Raw genomic sequence first — 13,948 nt, forward strand, 5'->3', positions numbered from 1 at the left:
ACTGACCTACAACCAGCACAAACCACGAGACTTGTGAGTGAGGATATCCTGAACTTCCTATCCTAGTCAAGCTGCCAGATGACTTCATTAGTGTGAGGTCACATTAATTACCCCAGACAAGACCAGAAACCACCCAACTGAGCCAGTTTACTTAACAGTGGTGCAATATGAGCAAATAAAATGGAGATTGTTTTTAGCTACTAAGTTCGAATGGTTTATTATGTAGCAGTGACTGATGCATCATTGAAGATAACACTGAGATATACAAGCACATGTGTATACATATCACAAGTTAAAATAAGTGAATGAAAGGAAAATTCCACTCGTATAGTATTAGACTGAAACTGTTGATCACTTTCATAGGAATAGGAAAATTCCTATTTCTTTTTTTTTTTCTTTTGCTCAGTTGACTCTCAATAGGCTTTTTTTTCTACCTTGGTAGCTATTCCTTCCATTCTTTATGGCAGACCATTATTTCTTCTGGCTATATTGGAAATACTGGTACTCCCCAGGCATGTCCTCTTCTCACTCGACTATCCCTTTGAGTGACCCCACTCCCTCTTCCCCCCTCCCTCCCTCTTCCTCTCCCTTTCTCTCTCTTTCCTACAAGATTATAAGGTCTTGGAAGTTAGAGTCTATATATAATATCCACTAATCATAGTACCTACCAGATTGTGGTACATTATAGGCATTAAATACTTTTGAATGAATGGATTCAGGGATAATTTTCCAAATTATGTCAGGTTTTACATGAGGCTGCTTTTTAAAACATGGGAAGGATGTACTGATTCTTAGAATTTTTTAAATTTGGCATGTCATTTGACAAATATTGCTCATACTTTCAAGATTGCTATAGAAAACTCCAAATCAACTGTAAATTCAAAAGTATGAGTGTTCTTTACAGTTGATAGTAGGTCACAGTTGTGGGAAATAGTATTCAGAATTCATAGGCCATATCTATAAATAATTTACAATTAAAAGGAGAGTCCCAACATAAATTTATTTTTATTCTTATTTTTTAGAGTAGAAAATATAAAAAAAAATTAAATGGTGTTAGGTATCTAAAAGATTGGGTAATAATTTCCAATACAAATATGGAGTTAAAAAATCAGAGTCATTAGAATGTTATATGTATCAAGCAGGAGTTTACAGGCAATGCTGTTTAGAGTAAATAGGATGTTTTATTTCTTCTATAATGTAATTTTTTAAAGTATGTTCAATTTGACATTTTTAGTCTCCCACTCCACTTTTGTTTCTCTTTGCTCTTTGAAGAGACAGAAATCAGAAATGCATAGAATGTGGTCAGTTGGATAAAAGTGTTTATGTTATAAATTGTAATCAATGGCCCTAAGTGTTTATGACAATAGGTAAAATTCTCAGCTTAATTATAACAGGAATTTTATTTAAAATAATTTAAAGTGACATTAGGAAATTTAAAAAATGTGTATAAATGTTTCAGATGGGCAATTAAAAAATGTAAAACTCAAATTTTTTGGATACTGTGGGCCTTCCCTATGTTAACCATTTAAGTAAGTATATGGGTTATTTGAACGCCAGGTACATGAAATTTTGCATTCTCACTTCAGTTCAAAGACTGATTAAAATAATTTTCCTTTATTGCTTCATCACTTCTACAAAAATGTTGCTAGGGTAAGGTCTTGACGTTTTATCCTAAAATATTTCTCTATACCAAATTTAACTCTTTTCTAAAAATTTAAGTAACCTGTTTTTATTAGTATAAAATACATAATTTTTTATTATACTATAAGGAGGATCAAACAAAATATTAATTAGGCATTACTCACTTATAGAAGATTTTTAAATTTTCAAATAATTATGTCACAGTTCATTGAAAAGTCTCTTATCTTAACCAGTTTCCCCTCAACTTTCATGAGATACTTCAACTTCAGTTGGCTTCTTAAAAGTATCATATAACTCAACCTAATTTTAGGTGTCTCCACTATTCAGAACTCTGAGTTACCAGTTTTCAAAACCAAGGGATAATGTTTTTCTGGTTATTAATTCATTTAATAATCTTAATAATCTTAATTAATTCATTTAATTATTCTTAATAATCTTAAGAATCTATTAAGATACTTATTGAATGTTCGTTCTCTTCTCTGCTTGTATATCTTTTGCCCATTTTCTTTCAGGTTTATTTGTATTTTCTTATTGACTTATAGGAACAAATTATTATCTTTAGTTTGTTATACATATTTTTACCATTTGTAATTTGACCTGTAATTTGACTTTCGATTTGACTTGTCTTTTTACTTTATGATATCTTTTATTAAAAATAGTTCTTAATTTTAATGTACTTAAATTTATTATTTTCCCTTTATTTTAAGTGTTTTGCATCTTTCTTATTTAAGAAATCTTTTTATAATGTAAGGTCATATAAAATATTTCCTTTTCTTGTTTAATTTTAAATTTTTTCACTTGAGATTTAATTGTTTAACAGTGTGAAATTGTTTCTATGTGGGTTACACATTCATTTGTAAAAATATGGAAATTATTTTTCTCAACATCACTTTTTTTTTTACAAAATCCAGTCATTTCTTAGAAATCAGCTATACTGTATCTATCGTAATGATTGCAATCTATTTGTTGCTCCTTCATTTCATTGGTTATTTTTACCTCTGTATTATAATACTTCATTTTATAAATTTGTATGCTTCATAATATGTTTTGATATCTGATATGGTAATTCCCGCTTTTCTTTGCTTTTATAGATTTCTTTGGCTATTATTAGTGCATATAAATTTTAGAATAAGCTTGTCATATTACATGCAAAAACCCTTTGGGATTTCAAACAATTGCATTCATTATTTTTTATTACGTAGGTGAATTTGGTCTTTTTGGGAGGGTTTTTTTTTTTTTTTTAATTGAATCTATTACACTATCAGCACAAGAAAATTCCAGCAGTATACCAAATACCAAAACCTGTTTAGAGGAGAGGACTAAGCAGGAGGTTATGGGGAAGATGGGTAAATTGAAGAAAACTTAATGTTAAATTATTGGTTCTCTAACGTACAGTCATGAGCCCCATAATGTTTCAGTCAGTGACAGATTATGTATAGGCTGGCAGTTACTTACAATTATAATGGAATTGAGGGCCTCTACTTTTGCCTAAGTAAGCCTGTATTTAAATTTGTGCACCTTAGAATATTTTCACTCACTGATGAATCTGCCTTTGTTTTTCCTCACCCACCTGTTTGTGTCTATGTGAGATTCTGCTAACAACATAGGCTCTAGAATCATAACTTCTATTCTTAGACAGCCTGTCTGTCTTAGATACATCTCCATTGTGGTTAGAGAGTTCTCACGGTAATGAATAGAAAGCAACCTTTCGGCCATATGTTCTGGTTTTGGGGGTTGAAAAGCAATAATACTGGCCTGTCTCACCACAGGCAGCCCTTCTGTTATTTACTTTGATCACCTGCCTATTGTCACATACTCACACATTCTCCGCAGAGAAGCCTTTTACCTCTCCTGAAATTCCTACAGAAACTTTGTTATTATATGGGAATTGAAGAGAAGTAATGATATATACCCAATGTAACATCTTGAATTGCAGATTATCTATAAAACCCATTCATTCGGACTATATATTCCTTGTGTGTTGGTAATTTATGCCCCTTATAGCCCAAAGTTCTTTTAGAATATGTCTCTAGAACATGATTCCTACCAAGGAGATTACACTCCAGAAGAAGGATGATCCTATAGAATACTAAATATTTCTGAACTCACGTGTAATTCTGTGTTTTCCACTCTTTTTTAATATATTAAAATTAAACGGATATTATATACTCTGATTGCATGGAAAGTTATTTGGGAATATGTGGCATTTGAACTGGTCCCTGATGAAGGGATAAGATTAAGAAACACAGATAAAAGATGAGAACAGGTGAGAGTAATAATATAAATATAGGACTAGGTATTAGAAATGTATACCTATTTTGGAAACAACAGAGTATAATTTGACAAAAATATAATGGAGTATGTGAAGGGGAGTATTTATAGGTTTATCAGTGAGTTCAAGTATAAGTTTACTGTTGTTTTCTGAGATGTTTAAAATTTGATTTTTATTGAGATTTTTTATTTTAACAGTTTGAAACTTCTTTTGAAGAATGGTAAGAACCTTTTATGCTTTTATTTTTTAATATTCAAATTTTGATGATTATTCTTCTATAGATGAGGTTTATTTCAAAAGAAACAGGAAATTAAAAGCATAATTTTTAATATGAGATATTAAAATGTAATTTTAAAAATATAAGAATTAGGACATTTCTGAAAATGGCAGAATAGGAATCTTCAGGGCTCTGTCCCACTACAAAACAACTATAAAGTTGGCAAAAATTGGTGAACATCAACTTTTGATGAAATCTGGAATCTAGTCAAAAACTTACAACAACCATAGGAAAAGTTAATGAAGAGTCTGCATTCAGAGAGCACTGTGGTGTTTTAAATTGCCTACTTGGCATCCTCTATCTCCCAGGTCACTGGAGGTCACAAAGAGAGCAGCCTAAACTTTTGGTGAGATTGCTAGTGCCAGAGGGAACAATATGGACCTTATTCTCGAAGAATTGTGGTTCAGTGTTTTGATTTGTCTGATGACTCCCTGAAGGACCTGCACAAAGTTTTGTCTGTGTCTTGCCGGACTTGGAACAATCACAGAGCTGGAGCTTCTTCCAGGGAATGTTGGTTAAAAGCGTTTAAACGTATGCCACCACTGTTTGAAGTTATTGATAACAGTTGGGACCAGCAGTTGACAGACCAAAATGTCTGAGAAAGAAGAGTTTGAGGAAGAAGTTACATGAGGGAATAAGTTTTCGAAAATTCTCACATATATTGGAGCATCAAGAAGTCCACACACTTGACCAGTGCTGGACACATGCTCAGGAAAGACCCAAGAAGACCCTAATCTTTTACCTGTGGCTAACCTTTAGGATCTGCACAGGCAAGAATTGAAGATAAGAGGCAGAGGTGTAAACAGCCTGGATAAACCGGCTGTTTTTTCCTTTATTTTTGCTCGATATTTAAGGTAACGGGTAAAATAGAAGCTCACCAATAAGCTAATGAAACATTTACTTTAGTGGCCATACATGACCAGGAATACAGATATTACAAAAAGTATTTAGAAGGATCATTAAATAAATAACCATCCACAACAAACAGCAACAATAAACTCAATAGAGGGCAGGTAACTCATTTCCATTTCACATTAAAACATTCAAAATGTCCAGTTTTCTGCAAAAATTATAAGGCAAGAAAAGAAAAAAAGAATGTTTGTTTCATGAACAAGGAAAAAAGAAAAGAAAAAAAGAAACTGTCTCTGAGAAAGTCCAGACATTGGACTTATTGTACAAAGACTTCAGATCAACTCTTAAATATCCTCAAAGTGGTAAAGGAAACTGTGAGCAAAAAACTAGACAAAGTCAAGAGCCTAACATCTCAACAAATATAGCATATCAATAAAGAGATAGAAAATATAAAAAAAGAGAAAAATGGGTATTCTGGAGCTGAAAAGTACATTACTGAAATTAAAAATAGAGATATTCATTAACAGCTTTGAGCAGGCAGAGAAAAGAATCAGTGAATTTGAAGATAGGTTAATTAAGATTATTCAGGCTGAGGAGCAGAAAAAGAATGAATAAAAATAAACAGAACCTAATAGACCCCAGGGACACCACCAAAAATACAGGTATATCCATAATGGGAGTCCAAGAGTGACAGGAGAGAGAAAAAGGGGGAAAAAGAATATTTGAAGAAACATTAGCTGAAAACTTTTCAAATTTGATGAAAGACATGAATCTATACTTCTACTACACTCAATGAACTCCAAGCTGGGTAAATTCATAAATCCACACTAAAACACATTTTAATCACATTGTTGAAAGCCTGGGACACAGATAGTACAGGTTTCCCCCACTATCCAAGAGTAGAGTGTTCCTGTGAAAACTTTCACAAACTGAAATGGCATAAAATGAAGAAGCAATTATCATTAATTTATATGAAAAAATTTTGAGCATTCCCAGGCCCCCCCAAAATCATACCAAATATTTGTTTAATTATGTTTAGTTTTATGCTAAGTGTGACACTCTTACAAGCTTCCTTAGATTTTTCTGATACCTTAGGACACATCTTGCTGATGGTTGTACAGAATAAATCGAGATAAAAGCTTGATGCTAAGTTGCTGAGTGTAGTTCTCAGAGAGGGAGCTTGGAGGTGCCATTCAAAAATACAAAAATACAAAAGTCAGTGTAATTGCATTATTATTTTGAATCTCTTATTTTCTTATATAATTAAAAATATAAATGGATAAAACCATAATTATAAACCTATGTTAAATAGCAACACAATATATAAATGTATAATTTGTGAAAATGACAAAGGGAGCAGAGCTGTAAAAGAACAGAATTTTTTAATACTATTGAAACTACAATGATTTAATTCAAGCCTAATTTTTATGAAGTTAAGATGTTAATTGTAATTTCCAGGGAACTATTTAGAAAAATTTTAAAAACAACACAAACAAAAAACCTAGAAATCCAATAAGAAGGAAACCAAAACAATACACTAGGGGGGAAAAATCCTAACCACAAAAGAAGGCAGTTATGGAGAAATTAAAGAATGAAAAAGGTGTAAGTAATATCGATGACAACAAAATTGCAGAATTAAGTCCTTTCTTATTAGTAATTACTTTCCATGAAAATGGATTAAACTCATATTAGAGAGTAGGAGAATGGATGAAAATAAATGATCCAACTATATGCTGTTTATAAGAGACTTGCTTGAGATCCAAAGTTACAAGTAGGTTGACAATGAAAGGAAGAAAAATATATTCTATGAAACTGGTAACCAAAATAGAGCTGGAGTGGCTATAATAATATCACACATATACTTTAAGTGAAAACATTTTACAAGAGACAGAATACTTAATATCTTGGTAAAAAAAAGTCTCTTCATCAAGATATAAACGTTATAAAGATATACATCTAAAAATGTAACTTCAAAATACATGAAATATAAACTGACAGAATTGAAGGGAGAAATAGTTCTATAATGAGTGAGAATTCAATACCCTCACTTTTAATAATTGATATAAGAACTAAAAAAAAGATTAATAAAGAAATAGACTTGACCAACACTAGAGATATCTAAACCTAACTGACTTACATAATACACTATACCAGATAGTGTATACCACATTCTTTGCATCTACGGCCATGCTACCCTGAACAAGCCCAATCCCGACTGATCTTGGAAGCAGGGTCAGGCCTGGTTAGTACTTGGATGGGAGACCACATAGGAAGACCAGGTACTATAGGCATAAAAAATTAAAAAATAAGGGATTGTAAACTGATAAAGTCTTTGCAATCTGTGAAGTCAACCAAGGGTTGCCTCGTCTAAAAAAAAAAAAAAAGAAAACACATTCTCTTCATGTTCACATTGAACATTATTAGGATAGATCATATATTAAACCACAAAACAAATCTCAATAAATTTAAAATGACTGAAATCATACAAAGTATTTTCTGTGCCCCAATAGAATAAAACTAGAAATAACCTAGAGAATTCATATATATGTGGAAATTAAACAACACACTAAAAAATCTAATGAGTCAAAGCTGAGTCATAGGAGAAGTTAGAAAATACTTTGAGATTAATGAGAAATGAAAACACATTGTACCAAAACTTATGGGATGCAGCAAAACAGTGCTTAGAGGGAAATTTATTGCCATAAATGCTTACATTAAAAAAGATCCCAAATCTAGCAACTTAACACTATACCTTACAGAACAAGAAAAGAGTGAATGTGCTAAAGCTAGCAAAAGAGAGGAAATAATGATTAGAGCAGAGATAAATGAAATAGGGAGTAAAAAATTAGTATCAATGAAAACAAAAGTTGTTTCTTTAAAAAGATCAGCCAAATTTACAAACCTTTAGCTAGACTTACCAAGAAAAAAAGGGAAAAATCACTAAAATCATAAAAAATTAGAATGTTTCTACAGACTTTACAGAAATAAAAATGTTTATAATACTATGAACATTTGACAGTACTAAAAAATTAGATAACCAAGATGAAATGGACAAATTCCTAGAAACACATGAACTGGCAAAACTGACTCAGGAAGAAGTAGAAAAATCTAAACAGATCTAACAAGAGTTTGAATGGGTAATCAAAATCTCCCAACAAAGAAAATCCGAGGACCAGGTGGCTTAACTGGTGAATTCTACTAAACGTTGAAAGAAGAATTAATAACAATGCTTCTCAAACTCTTTAAAAACACAGAAGGGATAGGAACACTTCCAAACTCATTCTGTGAGGCCAGTATTACCCTGATACTAATGTCAGAAAAAAGCTCACAAGGAAAGGAAATATAGACCAACGACTTTATGACTATACATATAGAAATTCTCAACAAAATAGTAGCAACCTGAATTCAGCAACATATTAATGGAATTATATATCATGGCTAAGTGAGATTTATCCCAGTAATGGAATGCAGTTCAAAATACAAAATACAAAAATCAATGTAATACATCACAGTTATAAAATGAAAGGGGGTAAACCTTTGTGAACATCTCAATTGATGTGGGAAGCAGGTTGCAAATTCTAACACCTTTTTATGTTGAAAACACTCAGAAAACTAAGATTGGAAGGATATTTTCAAAACATGATAAAGAATATTTATGAAAATCCCTCGACTGACATTACACTTAATGGTGAAGACTGAAAGTTTTTAAGTTAAGATAAGGAACAAGACAAGGATGCTCACTTTAATTCAACATTGGACCCCCGTATACATTGCTGGTGGGATTGCAAAATGGTTCAGCCGCTGTGAAAAATATTTTGACGGTTCCTCAGCTAGTTAAACCTAGAATTACCACATGACCTAGCATTCCACTCCAAGGTATATACACAAAAGCTTTCAAAACATGTGTTCAAACAAAAGCTTTTATACAAATGTTCATATCATAAGTATTCACAATAGCCAAATTGGGGAAACAATCTCAAATCCTTACATGGACTATTTGATAAATAAATGGTGGTATATCTATACAATGGAATGTTATTTAATCATAAAAAGCAATGTAGTTCTGATACATGCTATAACATGGGTAAGCTCTTAAACCATTAGGCCTAAGTTAAAGAAGCCAGACGCAAAAGGTCATTTATTGTATGATTCCATTTATGTGAAATATCCTTACTAGGTAAGCCTATATAGATGGGGAGCAAATTGGTGGTTGCCAGGGGCTAGTGGGAGAGGGAAAGGGGAGAGATTGCTTAATAAATAGCGGGTGTTCTTTTGAGGTGATAAAGATGTTTTGGAGCCAGATAGAGATAAGAATTGCACAGCATTGAATGTACTAAGTTCCATGAAAGTTTACACTTCCAAATGGTTAATTGTATGTTTTGTGACTTTTGCCTCAATTAAAAAATTTATATGTATGAATTAAAACAGAATTCCGCCCGTCTAAAAATTAACTGAATTTTGGAATATAAGACACGAAAATCAATTCAATTATGTATAATAATGTACTGTATCATGTAGTTGGTGTTGTAAGACAGTGATAAGAGCATTATTTAATATTAGATGCTGGCATAATTGCTTTTCTATTTTTAAAAGCAAACAAGAAAAAAATGTTACCTTATTCAACAGGACCATTTAAAATGAAATTTTAAAAGGAAGAAAGAAAATATAATGAATATGTCCCTGACTTCAAAATAGACAGACTTTCCTAAACAAATTGTAGAATGACAATGAGATAATATGCAGCCATCAGAATAGTAAATGGTAAATGGTAAATAATAAATAGTAAATGGTAGTCAAATATACAGAAAACAATGGCATGCAACTAAAGCATGGAAAATTTTGACTCTAATTTTATGAAAATTGAGATATCACTAGAATGTTATAGTCTATGATATGTCTGAAAAGAGTAATTAATGTAGATTATTTTTTATTTTGTGATAATTGTGTATAACTTTCTTTAATTTGTAATACTTCTTTAATAAGCAAAAAATAATAATAAATATGAAACTCCCTGCTTCGTTGTTGATACTGATTTTCTTAAAACTATTATCAGAGAAAAAATACTTTTGCTTAAATACAACAAAACCTAGGATCCAAGAATTAGGAGAAATATTGATAATGAGAAATATTTTGTTATTAAACATATAGAACTTTAGCTAAAAGATTCTTTAGAAAAGAAATAACATTTTCATTTGGACATTTTTCTAAAACCTTATTAAATTCAAATCTGAAAGTATTTTTGCTTCTTGTAATTTATATGGACTCCCTGGAAATGGCTAAACTGAAATTAGAGAAATAGCTCATTTAAATTATTTTCGATAAACTTCCTTTTTCTGATAGCAACATTCTCTAGGAAAGACCAATTTCATTAAAAAAATACTAATATCCTCTCAAAAATTTTCAGATCATTTGTAACATTTTAAATTGCTATTTACTATGAAGTATAAAGCCCATTATATGTTAGAATTTTGCTTTATTAATCTCCAGTCAGTTGAGTTAGCATGTACAGTAAGTTTCACCACAAACATTTAATATTCAGTGTAAAAGCATCACCTAAAATTTGTTTTATTAGCTTCAGGTACAGGCCTTCTATAGTAATTGGTTGCTTCTCTCTCATTACATAGGAGCAGAACTTCTACAAAAGACCTGAAAGATTGGAGTATTGCTACATCAGAGAAAGAGGTCAAACCTGAAGAAGAGAGAGGTAAAGTTGTACTTCATACTTAGATAAGTGTAATTATATTTAAAATCTCGTTTATTTTTTATTTACTATATTTCTGATTTTCACAGTGATTATGTTTTATAATTCTTATGAGTGTCTAATAGAGGAGATTTCTATATCATTTGATTAAATATTTATTCAACAAATATTTATTAATGACTATTATGTACTATATACTTGTCTAGGTCCTGAGTGTATAATGATCTCTGCCTACCTCTCAAGAAGCTAACTGTAATTTATTACTGTACAGTAGAACTTTTTGTGATAAAGTGTTCTATAGCTGCAATGTCAGAAAAAAGCTCACAAGGAAAGGAAATATAGACCAACGACTTTATGACTATACATATAGAAATTCTCAACAAAATAGTAGCAACCTGAATTCAGCAACATATTAATGGAATTATATATCATGGCTAAGTGAGATTTATCCCAGTAATGGAATGCAGTTCAAAATACAAAATACAAAAATCAATGTAATACATCACAGTTATAAAATGAAAGAGGGTAAACCTTTGTGAACATCTCAATTGATGTGGGAAGCAGGTTGCAAATTCTAACACCTTTTTATGTTGAAAACACTCAGAAAACTAAGATTGGAAGGATATTTTCAAAACATGATAAAGAATATTTATGAAAATCCCTCGACTGACATTACACTTAATGGTGAAGACTGAAAGTTTTTAAGTTAAGATAAGGAACAAGACAAGGATGCTCACTTTAATTCAACATTGGACCCCCGTATACATTGCTGGTGGGATTGCAAAATGGTTCAGCCGCTGTGAAAAATATTTTGACGGTTCCTCAGCTAGTTAAACCTAGAATTACCACATGACCTAGCATTCCACTCCAAGGTATATACACAAAAGCTTTCAAAACATGTGTTCAAACAAAAGCTTTTATACAAATGTTCATATCATAAGTATTCACAATAGCCAAATTGGGGAAACAATCTCAAATCCTTACATGGACTATTTGATAAATAAATGGTGGTATATCTATACAATGGAATGTTATTTAATCATAAAAAGCAATGTAGTTCTGATACATGCTATAACATGGGTAAGCTCTTAAACCATTAGGCCTAAGTTAAAGAAGCCAGACGCAAAAGGTCATTTATTGTATGATTCCATTTATGTGAAATATCCTTACTAGGTAAGCCTATATAGATGGGGAGCAAATTGGTGGTTGCCAGGGGCTAGTGGGAGAGGGAAAGGGGAGAGATTGCTTAATAAATAGCGGGTGTTCTTTTGAGGTGATAAAGATGTTTTGGAGCCAGATAGAGATAAGAATTGCACAGCATTGAATGTACTAAGTTCCATGAAAGTTTACACTTCCAAATGGTTAATTGTATGTTTTGTGACTTTTGCCTCAATTAAAAAATTTATATGTATGAATTAAAACAGAATTCCGCCCGTCTAAAAATTAACTGAATTTTGGAATATAAGACACGAAAATCAATTCAATTATGTATAATAATGTACTGTATCATGTAGTTGGTGTTGTAAGACAGTGATAAGAGCATTATTTAATATTAGATGCTGGCATAATTGCTTTTCTATTTTTAAAAGCAAACAAGAAAAAAATGTTACCTTATTCAACAGGACCATTTAAAATGAAATTTTAAAAGGAAGAAAGAAAATATAATGAATATGTCCCTGACTTCAAAATAGACAGACTTTCCTAAACAAATTGTAGAATGACAATGAGATAATATGCAGCCATCAGAATAGTAAATGGTAAATGGTAAATAATAAATAGTAAATGGTAGTCAAATATACAGAAAACAATGGCATGCAACTAAAGCATGGAAAATTTTGACTCTAATTTTATGAAAATTGAGATATCACTAGAATGTTATAGTCTATGATATGTCTGAAAAGAGTAATTAATGTAGATTATTTTTTATTTTGTGATAATTGTGTATAACTTTCTTTAATTTGTAATACTTCTTTAATAAGCAAAAAATAATAATAAATATGAAACTCCCTGCTTCGTTGTTGATACTGATTTTCTTAAAACTATTATCAGAGAAAAAATACTTTTGCTTAAATACAACAAAACCTAGGATCCAAGAATTAGGAGAAATATTGATAATGAGAAATATTTTGTTATTAAACATATAGAACTTTAGCTAAAAGATTCTTTAGAAAAGAAATAACATTTTCATTTGGACATTTTTCTAAAACCTTATTAAATTCAAATCTGAAAGTATTTTTGCTTCTTGTAATTTATATGGACTCCCTGGAAATGGCTAAACTGAAATTAGAGAAATAGCTCATTTAAATTATTTTCGATAAACTTCCTTTTTCTGATAGCAACATTCTCTAGGAAAGGCCAATTTCATTAAAAAAATACTAATATCCTCTCAAAAAATTTCAGATCATTTGTAACATTTTAAATTGCTATTTACTATGAAGTATAAAGCCCATTATATGTTAGAATTTTGCTTTATTAATCTCCAGTCAGTTGAGTTAGCATGTACAGTAAGTTTCACCACAAACATTTAATATTCAGTGTAAAAGCATCACCTAAAATTTGTTTTATTAGCTTCAGGTACAGGCCTTCTATAGTAATTGGTTGCTTCTCTCTCATTACATAGGAGCAGAACTTCTACAAAAGACCTGAAAGATTGGAGTATTGCTACATCAGAGAAAGAGGTCAAACCTGAAGAAGAGAGAGGTAAAGTTGTACTTCATACTTAGATAAGTGTAATTATATTTAAAATCTCGTTTATTTTTTATTTACTATATTTCTGATTTTCACAGTGATTATGTTTTATAATTCTTATGAGTGTCTAATAGAGATTTCTATATCATTTGATTAAATATTTATTCAACAAATATTTATTAATGACTATTATGTACTATATACTTGTCTAGGTCCTGAGTGTATAATGATCTCTGCCTACCTCTCAAGAAGCTAACTGTAATTTAGTACTGTACAGTAGAACTTTTTGTGATAAAGTGTTCTATAGCTGCACTTTCTAATAGAATAGCTTTCAGCCACATACAGTTGTTGAGTACTTGAAATGTGGATAGTGAGACAGAGGAATTTAATTTTTAATCTAACTTCAACTTACATTTAAATATAAATGATTATGTATGGTTTATGGCTACCATACTGGACATTATAGCTCTATTATATATATAAAGGCTAATATTCTTGTCATAATTTACAAAATGTA

The 13,948-nt window shown here is 30.9% G+C and overlaps 1 protein-coding gene and 1 pseudogene across 1 annotated transcript in view; both read left to right on the top strand.

The window, feature by feature from the left end:
• The window catches only part of CCDC178 (coiled-coil domain containing 178), a 359,971-nt gene that overhangs the window by 32,102 nt on the left and 313,921 nt on the right, over nucleotides 1-13,948 (top strand). The window contains exons 4-5 of the mRNA XM_011362530.2: nucleotides 4,111-4,133; nucleotides 10,667-10,746. Coding sequence (XP_011360832.1) covers nucleotides 4,111-4,133; nucleotides 10,667-10,746 — 103 coding nt within the window. The remainder of the gene's footprint in view (nucleotides 1-4,110; nucleotides 4,134-10,666; nucleotides 10,747-13,948) is intronic.
• On the top strand, nucleotides 7,220-7,333 carry LOC111741650 (annotated as a pseudogene).

Source organism: Pteropus vampyrus, unplaced genomic scaffold (genome assembly GCF_000151845.1).
Source record: "Pteropus vampyrus isolate Shadow unplaced genomic scaffold, Pvam_2.0 Scaffold3, whole genome shotgun sequence".
NCBI classification, from domain to species: Eukaryota; Metazoa; Chordata; class Mammalia; order Chiroptera; family Pteropodidae; genus Pteropus; species Pteropus vampyrus.